The following is a 19,162-nucleotide window of genomic DNA, read 5'->3' on the forward strand; positions in this document are numbered from 1 at the left end:
TATACATCCCTCTACAGGATTCTTCAAAAGTAATGACAATGTTGTTTTCTTTAAAAAAAGATAGCGATGAGGTCCCTTTAATTTTTTTTGAAAAATTGCAATTTTTCGTTTTCAGGTTACAGAGATTTATTCAATATGCATATTGATAGAAAACTTACTTAGCAGCTTGGCAGCTCAGTGAAAAGTTGTTTATTTATTGAGTTGCCCAGGTATCAATAAATAGACAAATCTTTCTTAACTGTGCAGGTGATTATCTGTGTCTCCCACACACAAAAATGTTTGTAGGGTAGTCCTACTCAGTTTTGCTATACAGTCAATTTGGAGTGCGGTGAGGCGCTGTCACTTTGTTTAGTTACATTTTATATTAGTGCAATGGCTCTTTAGTCCATGTCTATCTTATCATCTTCGTCTGAATATAGCTGAAATATTGCTGCTCGGACGTTAAACCCCAACAAACAAACAAACTATGTTATCATCTGAAGACACTCGGTTTTTTGTGAGACAACGTATAGGGACGTCTTGTTTCTAATTCCTATATCCAGGCATACAGTTTTATATGTAGTACCCCAGAAAGATCACAAAGAACATGTAAAAATGTCAAATCCTTGAACTTGCTTTTTTCTAACTAAAACTATATATTATCATTGAGATGGAATCGATCTTTTAGGCACGCGATGTTGTAAAATGCTGTACATCAGCCTGCATAAAACCATTTAGATTTGTGGGTTAAAGGTCACCATCAGTCTATGGTACGTGACACGACTTGAGCTGTATTCCCTCACGCTAAAATTGTTTCCGTGATTTATTTCGATTCTAATAGGACTAATTTATTAATATTTTTTGGGTACTTAAAACGTGTTACACGAAATGTTGGGCATGTGTTTATCACTTTTTTACCATGGCTGTGGTCTAATGAGCTTTGAAGCACGTTATAGTAGAATGGTTTATTATCATATTGGGTAAAATATACAAGAAAATCATGGAGTTCCGTGTATTTGTGTTGTATCTATTGTTATATCAATGCCATGTTACATCTCCGAACCACTGTAATTTATGGTGTACAATTATAGAGATCTATGATTTTTGCTGTTTCAATATGAAATTTTAAAATACATGTACCATAGGACTTAAGGTTAATAATAATTGATGGACCTAATATATCTTCTTTGCTTGATGTAGGACCACACTGTAATTCACACATGACCTTAGAATTATCTCACAATGATGTTTTGACAACAGAAACGTTATTTAAGTTTATACTGTGATCTTATTATACCCTATTTAAACGACTGGTTACCAGGAAGTACGGGTAATGTTTTCATTCCACAAGTTTCTCTCAAATTTTTAGCCACCCTCTGTTCTCATACAAGTAAACACCACACGTAGAACACGTGTGTATGTTATTTAAAAGGAACATCTTTATCTCGTATGAATCTATGACGGTCAACACGGTACCGATCAGCAGCTTAATGTGGAGTAGTAAAATATAATTATGCAAAGCATATGCGAATGTAAAGAACTGAAATTGCGAGTGTAATAGAGTAAAAACGATTTAGCGTTGCTGTTTATTGAATATTAATCAATCAGGATTTTCATGGTTTAACATAAATGAAAAACTGAAAAACAAAATCTTTTTTTCTAAATTGCATTTTCAAGAGACACCTTCACACCCAACCTCCCAAGTCAGGGTTTTAAGTCCACCTTCACACCCCACCCGATCTGTCTGCGAAATTTAAATTAACATGAAAGATGCAGTGCGTCGTGTCTCCATGATTGGGTTTGATATGGTTGTATCGCAAACCGTAAAATTGTTTAATGATTTTTTTTCTACTACCTTACTGCGTTCACAAAAAAGTAATGCTAGTGCAATAGGGAAACATAAAGAGCAGAAACACTAAAAAGACAAATTAACAGGATTCATCTAATTTAATGTAAATAAAAGAAGTGATAATGTCCGTGAAACCATCAATGTAAAAACGCTATAGATACAAACCATGGACTGGATATGTGCAACATTTACAACTCTTGCAATTCATTCAAGTAATGACGACATTAAGCATTAAGTATAATACTGGGTTTTCTTTACTTAAAGATACATTATGATAAATACACTTCATTTCCACAGCTTTAATCATCAGGAAGACCGCAACATGCCTTTTTTTTAACAAAAAATCGTAAGAGTAAAATAAGTCGTATGTTATGACGTCACATTTACTTTGATCTACTTACGACTAATTTTACACTTAGAATTTTTTGTGAAAAGGACCACTGAACCTTATCTTGGTTGCTGAACACAAAGTATCAGGTGTTTCTCCATACATGTTCTCTGTGTCAGTCAGTAAGCCGTTGCTAAGTAACATATTTCCGACTTCGATGTGCTCTTTCACGTTATATGGGTGTTTTACGAAGTCTTTGAGGAACGTGTGGAATACCGTGTTCTTTTCGCGATCATGTGCGGCAAGATTAACTCCACAACTTAGCAGAAAGTCGACAACCAATGGAGTACTGAACCGTGGAATTTCCTCATAATAAAGAATTGTAGGGTCTTGCCAGGCAGAATGGTCATACTGTAATTTGACTGCTTTGTGTAATAACGATTCTAAGTGAGGACATCTTGGGTCCATATGAAGCATCGGACGAACATATCTCACGAGATCCCGTACATTTTCAGGAGTGGCATCATCACTGTTATCTGTGAACACTGCTACTACAAGGAGCTTGATCATAAGCAAGAGACAGTCAAGAACAGAACAAGGAAATCCTTTGACGGGCGTGGCCTTAGTAGGCACGATAAAACCTGAGGCATACACAGCTTCACACACAGCTTTCAAGTCTTCGTAATAGTGAATTGACAAACCCATGTAGATAAGCTTTACTTCGGAGATCACAATTTGCTTCAAAAGACAGATTGCATCTTCATACTCTTTGGAGTTTTTATTGCTGTCTACAAATGCTCTTTTTAAATAGTCTGCCAAGAACTCAATGTAATGAAAATGCCATCCGTTTTTGTCATAACACTCAACAACCAACTTCACTGATGGCAGGGTGAACCTTAGATTATAGCCTATAACTCTTTCATGTGTCAAATAAGCCTGGATCAGAGTTTCTGAAAGAGGCATTGAATTTGTTATTGAATGACGTCCTGTAATTTCGGTATAGTTCATCAAAAAGTGTCTAGGCTCTGCTGTGTGTTCCTTTTCTATACCTTTAAACAAACGCAATGACGATGTCGATTCCCAAATATCGAAAGCAGCCTTTTGCTCTTTTTTTACCATTTCTACCCTATGCCCAACGCAGATCATGGACTTCATTGCTATCTTGGCACCAAATAAATCTAAAGCATTCAACTTCTCCCCATAGGGCACTATGTCAGAGTTCAAAAGGTAATAGAAAAGATCGTAGTATTGATTAGCTACAGTAAATACGACCGGGTGCACAAAGACAAGTCCGCTTTCGCTTTTTTCTTCTGATTCGACAAGTTTTCGTTTCTTTTTTTCTTTACCATCTCCAGCACGTCTTTTATTCGTCTTTGTTTTGTAAGCCTTGGGTTTTGATTTGTTGTTGACATCTTTATTTTGTCTTGGCGATTTCATACTTCTAAGCTTTCTATCCGAAGGTTGTACAGATGATGATGTATTTTTGGGATCATTATTGTCATCTTTCTGGTCTGATTTCTCTTTTTTGCTGAGTCTTGTGTTGACTAAAACCTTTGTATTGTTGATGTCGGCTCCATTCGTCATTAATAATTTGACTGCTTTGAGGTTACCCTTCTGGATGGCGTATCCAAGTGGTGTGCATCCTGATACATTCGTATACTGGTCAACACTGTTCCCGTTATGTATCAATAGCTTCATTATGTCAAAGTTCCCTGTGTCAATACAAACTTTGAAGCACTTAAAAACAGTCGATGGATTAACACTCCCTGACATCGCACCTTGGTCAATTAGAAGTTGTACCAGCTCACTGTTGCCCTTATGGTTTTTATATTTTTCGACGAAGCTACGGTAGAATTCATAGCTGTAAGGTCTATCATCCGGGAAACCTTTCCACTTTTCTTCGACAGTCACTTCATGCCATTCGAAATCTATCGGATATCCACCACAAGCTACTACCAGAGGGGTTGCGTGACCGTCCACAGGACACGGGACCTTCTTATCCGTAGTAATTAGCAGTTTCGACATATCAATATTACCGTCCATGATAGCGGACATCAGCAGACATTTATCTGGGCATTTGATTTGGACATCACAACATTCTAAGAAGTATCTCAAAACCTTCACATTACTGCTTTCGTATGCCATGAATAACGGAGATATGTTACCACCAGTTTCAATCAATGTTTTTCTCTGTTCTTTAGAGCAAACGTTTAGTATGCCTTCTAGATACCCTAAAGCGTAGTCGTCTTCTTTTCTTTCAAAAGCCGTTTTCCAGCCCGATTCCTTTAGTGTGTTCCGTAAACATTCCAAAAATGTTACTTGAATTTGCTTAAATGTTGCCTCGCTCATTTCAGAATTATCATGTTCTATCATTCGTGTGACGTACTCGCTGCCAAAAGAGTAAAACTGTGTTAAAAAAAAATAATTAAAGTAAAATGAACTCATTTGCACTAAGCTATCCATAAAAAAAACTACCATAGTCTTGGAAAATAGCAATTTTATGTAATATCTGTCACTTTCAAATCTATAAGGTCTATTACTTGATTTGTGTATTATAATAGAAAAGATGTATCATTTTGCAGCCCTCTTCCCTTGAGCCGAAAACCCCGATTTAATTTTTGGCACTAGTTTGAAATGAAGACAGCGGTAGAACTTGACGTGAAGCATTCCATTTATAAAATTAAACGAATGGAGGATAAGAGTCTGGACCAAATGCAACAAAATTATTATTAAAATGGTTGAATTGTTTTGGAAACCTGTTTCAAGTGTACTATTGTCGTGCTAGGTAAATACCACTCGTATGGCAATCCAACGAAACTGGAAGTTGATATCGGACTTTTACCAAAAGTGGTTACAATATATGCCCCACCTATAGAAAACCATATAACCACAAAACCACAAAATTCATTCATTTGGAGTCGAAATGATTGCGACGAAATTAGGACGGAGGACAGTCAAGGTGATAACACTGACTCGTGGACTAAGCTATTTTTTTCATTGTAACATGTCATTTATATACATATCAACACTACACTATAGATCATACCTTCTTTCCATAGACTGGTCAGTTTTAATAGTACAATCCGTCTTGTCAAGTGTCTTTGTCCTAGAGAGCACTGAAAAAGATAATTGCCAATTTAATTCGAACACTGAATACCTTAAAAACTACAAAACAAATTGCAGAAGATGAGACTGAAAATATACTTTAAAACCAATATTCTGTAATCACAAAAAAAAAATGCTTTGCAAGGCACAGCTTGATACGACCTCAGAGATTGAACAAGGTATGAAATAACCTACCGCTATGGACGTGTATTTTGACTATCTGTACCATCATATTCTAGGAATAAAGGCGAGATTTTTCATATCATTTTCAGAAAATGAATTGTAAAGTCATTGAAAAACACTGCAAATGAACATATAATGTTATAAATTTTCAGGAACAGATAACTTTTGTTTTCTAACATCCAAATGAAAAAAAATCAAAACATTTCCAGTGGTGGTGGTCATTTCAAATAGCGTATTATTATATACTGTACATTGTAAGATCAGTGTTTTTTTTTACACGTGTTGTATAAAAAAATTAGTAGTTATAATAACATTTGAATTTTTAATGAAAATTATTTTTTTACATAATATATGCATATATCATGGTAACTACGAAGACTTTACTTAATTTTGATTGTAATTAAATGCTGACAAGATTCTGAGCAGAATGAAAGTGATAAAAGAACTTAAGAATTTGTATCCAAATATAGGAAATTTTCTACAAAGTAAAGAAAATGGTTATTTATGGCCATGTTTGTACTCAGTGTCTCTAATTCCTTCAAATCTTCCTTGCGATGCATGAAAACTTGTAGTACAATTTCACAGGGATCTATGCATATTTGTTTTTCCCCCTTTTAGCCATAATTCCTCAATTAAATCATAACCAACAAAACATATACGAGCCTTCCTTTAGTGGTACAATGTATGGAACCTTGTGGTACAATTTCACAAAGATCCACGCACTAATAATTCGACAACCAAAGACATGTTTGTACATGCATCTACGGACAACGACCACAGCCCTATAACATTAAATATGGCCGCATTTTTTTTAAATATATAAGTGAAATATATAAGAAGAATGAAGATACAATAATTAACTTCGCGGAGGGCGGCATATCATACTCTGTTCATTTGGGTCAGGAGTCAATATCATTTTTTGACTTGCAGTTCATTATGGACACAACAGCTGGTTTGAACACAATATAACACAAAATTAGAAATTAAAAAAGTAATGACTAAAGGTTGCTATGCAAATGCTTATATATAGCCTTCGATTCCTAAAACTTAAAAAACCGTACGAGACGTTTATCTCATTATGAAAAAGCAGACCGAGATCGTGAGGAATCCAATAAAAAAATCAAAATCGGGCCGAAAAAGTTTTCTTACATGACCCAGTTTTAACTCGAAAACCATAAGATATACCTCATAACTGATTTAAAACGCAGGAAGGGATTTCATGAGGAATCCAATGAAAAAATTCAAATCGGACCAACAGTTTTTGAATTGGGGCCTGGCCCCATTTGGCCCGTTATAACTCGAAAACCGTAGATATCTGAAATATGATTGAAAGACGCAGGCAGGAATATTCATAAAGAACCTAATAAAACAAATCAAAATCGGACCAAAAATAAATATGTTTTTTCTTTCTTTTTTTGACGTGGTCCACATAAGTAACCTCAATATATATGAGGCTATATTGTAAAAAAAATCTTTAAAATAGAATTTTAAAATGAAAAAACAATATTGTTGTCTATCAGTTGCAATAATTAGACCGGTTTTCTCCTATTTACCCCTAGATTTCAAAGAGGCTGGGACAAAAAATATAGACCCATCCATCGTGTCTCTAGGACCAATGTGTATAAAAATGATCTGAACGAAACGACGCCAACGACCTCACGGTCGACAGGATGAGGCCATTTTAAGATTAAAAAAAAAATACGGTCGTATATGCACTACAATGTATCAATGTCAAATTCAGTTAGAATGGACATAAAATACATAGTTCTAGTTCCTTTTAGGAGAACACGAACTGTTCAGATAAAAAAGAAATATTGGTCAGTTGATGGAATTTTGAATTATAGATACATATAAACAATTTTAACTTGAAGCTCTGAACTACTTTTAGTAAAGATACACAAGTGGCAAGAAAAATTCCCTACTATTGAGAAAGCATATTCATTGAAAAAAATGTACCTGTTTGATCCGTTCGTAAAACTTCATCTGTGTTTCCATACCAGTTAATACCATATAATTTCACTGGATTCCCCTCAAAACCAGGCGGCTGTTTACTTTTAGCCGACTTCGGTGATACGACTTGAGTGTAATGATCCATGTTTATCAGTGATATTTCAGGTACTACTTTCAAGTTGCTAGTTCTCGTTTTCTGTGGTCGGTATCCTGTGGGTACGAACATAAAGTACTCAGCATTTGTAAGTTCGTTGTCTCTTGATTCCTTTCTTACTGTTTTCTTTGCGTTGCTAGCATTACTGTTTGTCTTCACGCCACTACGCTTGATTTTTCCAGAGGAAGAACTACTTTTGCTGTTTTGGCTTGATTTTGCTTTCTGGTGATCATTTTCGTTCTTCTTTCCTGTAATTGTCTTCCTTGATTTCCCTCTATTTTTATTACCCATGTTTCTTTTATAAACTGCTGAGCCGATGTTATTCAGCTGAAAAAGAAAAGAACACGAACGATTAGATGGAAAAGAATCGCCGTTTTGTAAAACATCTGACTTTGTGATAGTTGTTTGTGAAGTGGCTGCCGTGAAGTGAATGTTTCAGTCACTTAAAGTTAATATACCATTAGCGTGTCTACAATATAATTGCGCAATCTTAGAATATAGCACAAGTACGACAAATTATAACTATTCACTACAAGTACCTGCTCATTTAAATGTGTATTTTTAAGCACCTGCAACTAACAGTTATGGACATATTGGTTTACCCTCGTCCTCCGGTCTGTCCCACAAGTTTTTGCGCGATAACTCAAACTTGCTTCCACAAATTAAATTGAAACTTTGAGAAAGTGTTTCTGAAGTGGGAAGCTGCTTTACCTTTTTTGGAAAAAAATCAAATCTTTCGTTTGTTTTTGAGTTATTTCAATTTCATTCAAACAGTTCGAAAAGGGAATGTTCTCCAGTTTTTACATAATAACTCTTAAAACACTTTCACCAATCATTATTAAACTCTTGGATATGTTTATACTCACAACAGCATTTTGAAAATTTTCAATTTTAAGTTATCGAGTTACGGAAATTTATTCATAAAAAGTTTTCCCACAATAATTAAAATAACGCTACCATCAATTAATTGAGTCTATGTACATGTTTGTATATATCTATATTGGAAAGGTTTCCCTAGTTTTTTGTTTTTTTTTTTATTCCAATTTTTCGTTTTTGGATTACGGAAATTTATTCATAACAAGGAGGGTCAAGTTTTTGTACAATAACTCAAAACCGCTAGCACCAATTTACATGAAACTTTGGGAAGATGTATATATCTAAAGTGGGAAGCTTGTAGATATATCAGGAGACAGATTTATAAAAAGTTATTTCGAAACTTGTTTCTGAGTATTTATTGGAATATAATATGTGCTAGTTTGTAGAGCTCATGTAATTATATAATAAAATACAGTTTAAAATACAGTGGACTTTTTGGGAAAAAATTCCAATTTTCATTAAAAACACTATCAGCAAATCGTATGATACGTCATAATTTTCGCGGTAGTATTTGATTCAAATCAGCAATGAGGAAAATATATTTTCTTCTATATGTGTTTTTCATGCACATGCATATGTTTATGGAGGATTTATAGAAAATCTACTTAACAGCTTGGCATCTCAGTGAAAAGATGTTTTTATTTATTGCGTTGTCAAAGTATCAATAGACAAATCTTTCATGTGCGAGGGCATCATCTAAGTCTGAGTAAATGAGTATCAAATTGTAGATAATATGATCAATAATACACACACCATTATTTTTGGGGTAACGGGAAAAAAGTCACAGGAAGAAAAGTCACAATTTGGGTAAGAAAAAAGTCACAGGAAAAAAGGTAACATCATTTGCTAGGAAAAAAAGTCACCTAAAATATATATTGATATGTTACAATGCTTGAAACTCAAAATCATTCTACTTCCAAATACATACCGTATGGTGTAATGCATATGTCAACTGCAACATGTAGTCAATTATTTTCATTGCAGTGTGTAATGATAATTAATTAGTTGTGAAACAAATTAATTTCGCTACGCAGAACGGGCCCTGTGTATTGTCATCTTTGATCTGACAGGTGTAGCCTCCCCCTTTTTTTAATACAAGTGCATTTAGAAACTACAGGTAAATGGCCTGGCAAATCAACCAAAATAATAAAAAAAAAATAAATAAAAAAACGTTTATTTCAAAACTGTTTTGTTTTTTTATATTTTCATTTTTAATTATAAAAAATATAAAAATTATATCCAATAAAAGTCAAAACTTTTAACATAATTTGATAATTTAAAATAAAACCATCCTGAAAAAAAATAAATTACGAACTTTACAAACTATATAAAAGTACATCTATTGTTACATTGTTTTTCTCATTTAACTTACAACCTACTCTCTGAATTAAGATATGAAAAGAAATGAAAAAAATCGCTGAAATATGAAAAAAAAAAAAAAAACAAATTAACCTGAACCACATATGCATGTATAGAAAATCAACCTAGTGCAGTGATTAAACAAAACAAAAAATGCAAAAATGTTTCATAAGATTTGCAATGGCATTCCAGAGATTCAAACATCGAGGGACCTCAATAACTAACTATTATTTAATCAGCTTAAAATTTCAGAATATTTAAAGTAAAAAAAATACCTTTCAAAAATGCTTTAACATCAATCATCGGGATCAGAAATCTGTGCATCGTCACTCGTCAGGTTGTCATTGAAATATGTTATCGGATTCCGATCCTATATGACTGCATGCTGTGTAATCCAAATAGTCATGACAGCATGACATTTATGGACATCCGGTCTTGTGTTGACCCACATCCATAGTTGTGCTTGTTTACTCACTAATCCCATTAATCAGAAGAATGCGGGAAAGTAGCAATAAACAGAATTAGGCGGCACTCAAACCAATAAACGGACGACCGTTCGCAGTGGTAAGTAATTTACTTCATTACCTTTTGAATATTTATCAAGACGCACCAGGATAACTAAATGAAATTGTTTCAATATGCAAATTTTTTTATGTACTATTTTTCACACATATGTGTAAAGACATTTTTTTTTTGCTTTATTTCATGGCAGTCAGTGAAGATATATTATTTTCTGTCGTTTTTTGTTTCTACTCACTAATTTTTCAGCATGTTAGGTTAGAACAAAAATCTGATTTTATAACACCGCACCGAAGGAGAAGGGGGGGGGATTCACAAAAAATCTAGCAGAGTAAATACATTCGTCAAGCAGTTTTACAGGTTTCTCTAATTCTTGGTGTGTAGAGGTTCAAGTACATTAATAAATTTTGTCACAAAAATTAGAAACCATGGTAACGTTACATACTGAAAAAAAACATTGTTACTTATTTTTACTATGGTGCAAATCAAGGGTGTCTTTCCAAGACTAACAGCCAAATACTATGTTTGATAAAATATCAGGCCTTAGAAACTTGCACAGGATGAAAGCCAGCATGGAGGAGGCGAAACAAAGGTAAAGATTATAAAACCCTTTATTATTCATTTTCTCGCAATTTTAGTTCCTGAAGTTCATGCGAAATAAGGTATTTTGAAAATCAACCAGGAGAGAACCCAATATGACATGGGACTAAAACTCTTCATTTAGATTCCACTTATATAATATCTGTCTATGTATAAATGCTTAACTACATTTGATCAATACATGTATATCCACCAAAGATGAATTCGACAAAATTAGCCGGTACAAACAGTCTAAAATCTATCAGATTTACATCTCTTGCGTTTTTTAGTTATGCAGATCGAAGGTACAGACCTTTCTTTGTTCAGCACTCATGAAATTGTTTTCACCATTAATTGAATTTCAAATTTTGGGCAATATTGTGTCCAAACCTGTTGTGTCCATAATGAACTATAGGTCAAAAATCAAAGTTTTCCCAAGTGAATGACAGTGTTCAACAAACTACAGTCATGCCATGCTGTGCTCCGTGAAGCTGTTTATTTCAGAAACTAATCCATTTGATAATTAGGTCCTTTGGGTTTTAATATTTCGGAAATGGCAGGTGTATGTCAGGGGAGATAACTTTTATTGATGTCCACAATGAAGATTTGAAGGATTTCCTTGTGCGTTAAATATTGATAGAGATTTTGGTTAATAAGTGTTGCAATGCAGGAATTAACCCAAAGTAAAGACGTACTAGGAGCATCCCCAAAAAACTTTGATTTTTTTCTTTTGCGTGAAATCTTTTACAAATTTTACCCCACACGTTTTTTCCACCCCTTTGTTATAAATTCGTGAAATTCTAGATCCGCCCAGCAACAATTTGTATTTCAAATGCGTGCATCTTTAGATTTATGTCGATTCTGTTTCCCTGAACGAATAAGTTCTTTAAATGTTTAGTACAAGCTTGGACTTTCTAGTAGCGGATCCAGATAATCTCATCAGGGTTGCGTAGCGATCCTGCCAACCTCACCGATGTGGTTTTACGGCAGGGGATCTAGGGCCGATCAGGGCCTACAGGAACTCTGGAAAAATGATGCAGAATCCCGCACTCTCGGCATTTCCAAGCACTAGATACGATATTTTCATAAATTAATTATCAAATCGATAAGATGCCTCCGGGGCTCTTGGATGATGAACCGCCTATGCTTTCTTAATTTTCACTATACTGCCCGGCAGCCTTTTTCACAAAAAAAATCGTAAGAGTGAAATCAGTCGTAAGTTGTGACGTTGATACTTAACTCCGTTATGACATCATAACTGAAGACTGATTTTACACTTACGATTTTTTTTGTGAAATGGACCGCTGTGTTACACCTCGAGGCTGATTTTTAGTTTATAGTCCAAATAATTACGTTTTCTTTGGGGCGGTCGGAGGGGGGGGGTTAATGGTTGTCTCCCTTTTAATGAGGCATAAACCAATTGATATATGTCAGATAAAAATTCCTCAGGGAACGTCATGGTTGTCTGGACTAATGTTTCGTTTGCTTGTTATCTCTCAAGGCTAAGTTCAGGTATATTGTTGAAGAGCTCAGTGAAACGATGATTTTCTGGACGGGTGGTATTCTCCTTTCTCATACATGTGTCGGTTTTGATGTCTTCGGATAGATCTGCTGAAAATCAGTTACAGATAAAGTTTTGGATGTGGCTAATCATCGAGTTTGAGTTGAATTTTTGGTCAACTTCAGATGTTATTCATGGTCATTTATCAAGTTATACTCGAATGTTGTTAGTGGGACCAGCCGCACTTGCCCAGTGGAGTGAGGGTATCCTCGTCGTTCATTTAAGACCCCTAGTCACCCTATCGATGTGAGTCCCAAAGTCTTTTCGCTGGACCGCCCTAATTGATTGTAGTTTGTTTTCAGGGAAAATGGCCGAAAACACTACTGTTCGAAAGAGAAAGGATGACATTTTGAAGGAAATTCCTGTTAGTAACAACAAAGTATTGAAAATGGGAGGAGAGACTAGTCACTGTCAAGAAGCAACAGACGAAGATGATGTGCAGGTGCTGATAAACGACGGGAGCGATAATTCCTACCCTGAAATAATTCCAGGTGATACAGAAGGGGTAAGAACTACCAAAGCCAAATCCAAACCGAGGGATGGTGGTAAAGGAAATAAAAAAGCAAGAAAATATCTTTGACTGACTCTTTTAACGAGAAATTTAAAAACTATGGCAAGCCATGGATATCTAGGGAGGCCATAAATAAAAAACAGAGTAGAATCCTGTATGGTTTATACTGGTGGCACGATGATAACCAAATACTGCTGGAATCTGATGATGAAGAAGGTAACTGTCGAATATTTGTTCTATACATTACAGGGACAGATCCAGAGATTTTGAAAAGGGGGATTCAAGGCTATTATTTACTCACTTTTCCCAATATTTGGCACATAACTTACCTACCTAACCTGCTAGATCCGCCATAGATATACTGCATATTCAATGATTTGTTCTTATTTTACTCTTGTATCGCCAAGTGAAGTCAAACTATATTTTGCTTTCTATATTTTAAAAAGCGTTTTTACTATTTAAGACCATTTAACATCGATTTGCAGTTAATTAAGTTGAGATTTCCATTTTAATAATTGCTTATATTTCACGCAGACTATCATTCTATAGAATCACACAATTCCTTGGTTAGTGATCAGATATTTGCGCAATACACATATTGTTGACAATGTGGCCTCCTTTTCCATTTTCTAAAATCTGTTTTTACTGGTTAACTGATTGTATTTTGTAGAAGACACAGACAACGTGGATGGAAAAACTTCAACAGAACTCTCTAGAGACATAGACGAGAGTTGCAACGGTGAATCAAATTGAGTAGTCTATCCCAAAGGCAACTCAATCTTTTGGCGTTAAAAGGAGGACTGAGTTGGCTTTTATTTTAATTGCGCCTCCGTTTGTCTATTAAACCATTCTCGTTCACTACTAAGGTTTACATAAAGTTCTAAAGGATATCTGTGGATCATATAGTTTTGTTCAGTGTTTATCCCATACTTTCTTTCAACGGTTCATTTGTGCGTAAGGTGTTCCAGTTCTCGTTTTGTTCCGATCTACCAATCTATGATGAAATTTCTTGATTTGACTGAATATTTCATAATTATTTTTGATCACTTGCTCATAATGAGTTGATTTTGGTTACAAATGGTATACAATATCATGCCTTACAGGTTAAGAATTTTTACCAATGTATCCAGGGTATGACTTTTTATTTGTTCCCTGCCCATAGTGTATGTTTTGATAAGTTACACTGTCCAAAACCAATGTCTAAAAACTGGTCGACATATTCAATCAATGCGAGGACATTTTTGTATTGCTCCGGTGTTTCCGGTTTGACGCAAAGGAGCAAGATGATTTGAACGTGTTCAGTTTCGTGATCGTAAAGGGACTTCAGTGCTAATTCGCCTTTCACAGAATTTCTTTGGCTTTGTAAGTTCGTTGTGTATATCTATGGTTGTGCATTACCTGCATTTTCTTGATTTCTTTCTTAACAGATATGTTTGGGGCATACTTTGCATCATACCGAACCAATACGGAGGCTGCTTTCAGAACTTAGGAAGATGCAATACTATGCCGTTACTATCACCCAGAGTTAAATGGATGTCTAGTCCCTAAAAAGAATGTGGCGAAAAAGATGGACTGCTTTCCTTTTGTCGTAGAGCCAGCTAAACCAGAAGATATTCGAAAATTACATGATAAGGAGTTTGAAGAAGACTATACCTTTAAGGCTAAAAACCACTAATTCCACTTCCCATAGGCTTCTATGCTAATTTCACAATATTCAATGGCTTCTCTGGACTTTACCTTAACTTTAACCTGCAGATGACTATATATCAGCATGATTCTACATATGTCAGCTCACAATCCTCAGAATGGCATGTGGGGTTAGCAGACTTGCAGTGCAGTACTGGTCACCGGAAGTGAAGGGTCTATAAATAGCATGGGAAATCCCAGTGTTTTCACAAGATAGGGGTATATTTAAAAATCATTATGGAGATTAGGCTTCACATCACAAGAAGCAAAATGCACCTATAAAATGTACAGAAATGTTTTTCCTTTCAGAAACTGTTTAAATTTTTTAAATAAGATGAGAACTTTTTTCACAGCACTATGAGGAACAGGGGTAATTTCTGCGTAGGACTATTTTTGCGTACGTTCCAAATGCTCATTGGTTGAATTGGTGGTCTGTAACCTAAAGTGTCACTTTTTGTCTTAGAAAAAATAAATAACTATACAGGTATCTTCCTACACACATGCTGAATGCATTTGCAAAGTTTCAGTGAAATGTGACAAGCACTTTTTTAAATATTTGATTTTTAAATATAGGGTAACCAAGTTGTGCGAGCAAAAAAGTGAAAATATTCTACCATACTGAAATGCATTAAATATTTGCAAAGAACTTTTTCTGACTTTTCAAATAAAAAATATCAATCACAACTTGTTTTTTAACAATATTAATGAAGAAATAGTTTTAAAAGTAATCATTTTCTGAGAAATTGGTCTATTTTTAAAAATTTATTTCTGACATGCCTCCCCCTTTTTCTTGATCACATGTCAAAAATCCTAAATCTTTAAATTTTCACAAAAGGTGATATATTTGGCTTTAAATTTGTAAATACAGTGTTTTCACATTAAAACATGACCAGTAAAGGGCACCTAAAGCAAAAAAAGTGCTCAATAATGGATTTTCCATGTTGCCATAGGGGAATGCTTATATGGCCTTAACCGCAGTAATGAAAGTGAGTTTTTCCTCATTTCTAACCTAATGTTTGCTCAAATCTACACAAAACTTGATTTCAAGTGCTTATTACTACCATATTTAGGTAAATATAGCCCTCAAAGTTTAATATTTGATATTTTTACTAAATTTTCTACACTTTTTACAAGATAGGACATAAAAATCAGCCAAAAAGACCAATTTTCCATAATTTGGACCTATAACTTAAAAAAATGCATATTTTGAAGGATTTTTGTAGTGTATTCCTCTCATGGCAAAGTTAACAAGATCTTCAAGTAGTTTAAAGCTATTTCAAGAAACTTTTCATTTTGCCATGGCTTCAGCTTAAGGCTAAAAACCACTAATTCCACTTCCCATAGGCTTCTATGCTAATTTCACAATATTCAATGGCTTCTCTGGACTTTACCTTAACTTTAACCTGTAGATGACTATATATCAGCATGATTCTACATATGTCAGCTCACAATCCTCAGAATGGCATGTGGGGTTAGCAGACTTGCAGTGCAGTACTGGTCACCGGAAGTGAAGGGTCTATAAATAGCATGGGAAATCCCAGTGTTTTCACAAGATAGGGGTATATTTAAAAATCATTATGGAGATTAGGCTTCACATCACAAGAAGCAAAATGCACCTATAAAATGTACAGAAATGTTTTTCCTTTCAGAAACTGTTTAAATTTTTTAAATAAGATGAGAACTTTTTTCACAGCACTATGAGGAACAGGGGTAATTTCTGCGTAGGACTATTTTTGCGTACGTTCCAAATGCTCATTGGTTGAATTGGTGGTCTGTAACCTAGAGTATGTGGCCACCATGGCATATGGTTTATTGGTGTATGATCGTGTAGTGGGTTATATACCGGAGCTCACATTTGAGCCTTTCGAGGTTTTGGCTCAATACTACATTGACAAAGGAACGGTTCATTACCTAGTTCTTCTAATCGTAGAGTTCTTAGTCAAGTTTTTGCAAACACAGACGACAAATTGGCTTTTGTCCACCATATATATGATAATGAAGGAGGCACATTCAACACTTCTGTCTGCAATGCACTTACTTACCATCTCAAAGAAAATGTAGCAAGGCACGTGATTAATGACATCATTGAGAAAGTACATGGAATTTCCCTTTACAAAAATAACTTCAAATTTCTACTGAGTATTTGTAAAGCATTTTACGCTGTCGGATTCACTGCTTGGGTACAGACTCCTTACGAATATCTTATCCATGACTATTTGCTCTTAATGCTTAACTTTTTGGTAAAATGTGAGAAGAAATCGGACAAAGAGATGAAAACATTTGAGCTGTTCATGACAGAGTTGATGAAGAATCCAAGATGTGAACACGAGGAAACCCTACTCCACAAGGCTGTTTGCTTGGTTCGTGTTGGGGGCGGCCATGTTGAGTTCTATCCCGACGATGATGATAGATTGCCGCCATTTGGAAACCCAAGTCTTGTTGAAGCTTTACTTCGTTTTGGCGGCAATATAAATGCAACAGACAACGCTAGAAACACACCACTCCACAGTTTCTTCGTTAATGTCGGAAACAGTGACGTGGAAGAAGTGGACCCAGAAACATCAAAGCAGATGGCCAAACTTCTTATAAAACATGGTGCTAATCTAGGATGCAAGAACATGGAAGGCATGACCCCTATGGATATTGCAGAACGAAAAGGACTTTCTAAACTACTTGACTTAAGTTATGTACCCTAGGGTAATTGAGTCAATTTGAGAATTCGAATTACAATGTATTATATACTTTAAAATGTTGGTACAGTAGACTCAATCATGTTAATTACTCTTGAACTAGTTTTATGTTATTTTCTCACACTTCGTTTAAATTGTTTTCATGGGAGAAGTCGTGTACTTAAAGTGTTTGTTACATCACTGAATAAAATATGGCGACTGTGGGATATGTTTGATGCTAAATTAAGTTTTTATACGACCGCTTAATCATTACCGTTGTTAAAATGATATAGTGCTGTCATCGTCGTCCGTAGGTGTTTGGTTTCTGCTCTGTTACTTAAGTAATAATGCACTGATTTCTATGAATTACATACATGTACCATAAAAAGAACATGAATCTAGAGTTATTACCCTAACTGTTCTCGGACAAGGGGTCAAAAATAGTTAAGGTCTAGGAGAAATTTTCAGGGGTATTACTCGAAATTTTAGAAATAAGGGGTACAAAAGCTGGGATAATTTTTAACATTTTCTGTTTTCTTAACAAAAACTAAAATAAAATAGAGAATCTCTATGAAATTGCAGCATATTATACTATACCATTAGACATAAATAAGAAAGAGTAATCAAAGGAACCAAGGTTATAGCGGTAATCAAAAGTATGTAATCCAGGGACAAAGGCCAGACATGGGAAACAGACAAAGAGAACATAAAGTAACTAAAATCATACCTACAAAGTAACAAATGCAAAAGGCAACTCGGACTCCACTAAAAACTGGGAGCATGGACCAGGTGCACCGGTAGGGTAAGATGGTTCGTTTTGACTTTAATTTTGTTTATGAAAAGGGGGCAAAAACGAACATTCTTTCGTTTTATGCATTAACTTGAGTATAAGTATATGAACGTCTATGAGATTGTACTAACGTTATCATGCTCTATATCACAAAAAGAGACTGGTTTTGATATAAAGTGATGAAGTTGTGACCAATTGAAAAAAGCCCAAAAAGTTTCAATAAATTGTGCGTACGGGGTACATGATCGGTATCAGCCTGAGATTCAGATTTAGTCAAATAGAGTACCTGTGCATTTCAATTTTGGATGTAAGGTATATTTAAGGAGGTAGACCTAGGGTAAGGGACATAACTCTTGAAATCAGTGATGCGTTTGTATCATATTCAAATTCACCGAAACCTATTAAGCTTTCATTTGAAACAGAATGAAATCAGTCCAAGTTATTTTGATGCTTACATGAGATTGATGTAAAATGCTAAATACAAACGTTCCAATGATTTGTAAGAGTTGTGTCCCTTACCCTAGGTCTACTTCCTTAGGTAAATGTCTAAACAAGTTATAAATAATTTTGGACATTTGTAAGACAACACAAAGAAGTCATGAATGTACCCCTTAATTATAATCTTCAAACTGTATTAGATATAATTCAAAAGATATGAGTTAAAAATTCTCTTCTATAGTATTGATATATAATTCAAAACCGAAATATTGCTGATGACCATTGACAAATAAAATTGTTTATTTAGAGCAGCATGATACTACCTTTCTATGGCATAGCATAGAAGGAGCATGTATATTTCAGTATAATCAGAGATAGAAATAGTAGCCTGCCCGCCAGTCCGAGATTGGCTTTTTTTGGCAGGGCTGGCTAATTTTAGCAAAAATCTATATAGCCGTATAATAAATGTATTGAAAAATTGTATTCAGGACTGGCTAGAATTTGAGTGAGTTTCCTACCCTGGTATAATTACTAAAAACAATGCACATGCACCCAAAAGAGTTGCGAAGGGCATTATGTCTTTGAGCTGTCCGTCAGTCCTCTTTTTATCATCGCAACTCCTCTAA

At 34.9% G+C, this 19,162-nt stretch overlaps 2 protein-coding genes across 2 annotated transcripts; one reads left to right on the forward strand and one right to left on the reverse strand.

Moving 5' to 3' along the window:
• Positions 1 to 1,485: 1,485 nt before the first annotated feature.
• LOC148626018 (uncharacterized) lies at positions 1,486 to 16,683 on the reverse strand. The gene is made up of 4 exons (XM_088569568.1): positions 16,551 to 16,683; positions 7,401 to 7,875; positions 5,203 to 5,272; positions 1,486 to 4,545 (listed from the first exon to the last, which is right to left on the reverse strand). The coding sequence occupies exons 2-4, from the start codon at positions 7,837 to 7,839 to the stop codon at positions 2,244 to 2,246; spliced, it is 2,811 nt and encodes a 936-aa protein (XP_088425694.1). The 5' UTR covers positions 7,840 to 7,875; positions 16,551 to 16,683; the 3' UTR covers positions 1,486 to 2,243.
• Positions 10,132 to 17,533, forward strand: LOC148626019 (uncharacterized). Its single transcript, XM_088569569.1, has 3 exons — positions 10,132 to 10,347; positions 12,745 to 13,169; positions 13,624 to 17,533. Exon 3 carries the CDS (start codon positions 16,865 to 16,867, stop codon positions 17,333 to 17,335), a length of 471 nt encoding a protein of 156 aa, XP_088425695.1. The 5' UTR covers positions 10,132 to 10,347; positions 12,745 to 13,169; positions 13,624 to 16,864; the 3' UTR covers positions 17,336 to 17,533.
• Positions 17,534 to 19,162: the final 1,629 nt, after the last annotated feature.

The sequence above is a fragment of the Perna viridis genome, chromosome 2 (assembly GCF_037379345.1).
Source record: "Perna viridis isolate PV_CMFRI_1.1 ecotype Kerala chromosome 2, ASM3737934v1, whole genome shotgun sequence".
Classification (NCBI taxonomy): Eukaryota; Metazoa; Mollusca; class Bivalvia; order Mytilida; family Mytilidae; genus Perna; species Perna viridis.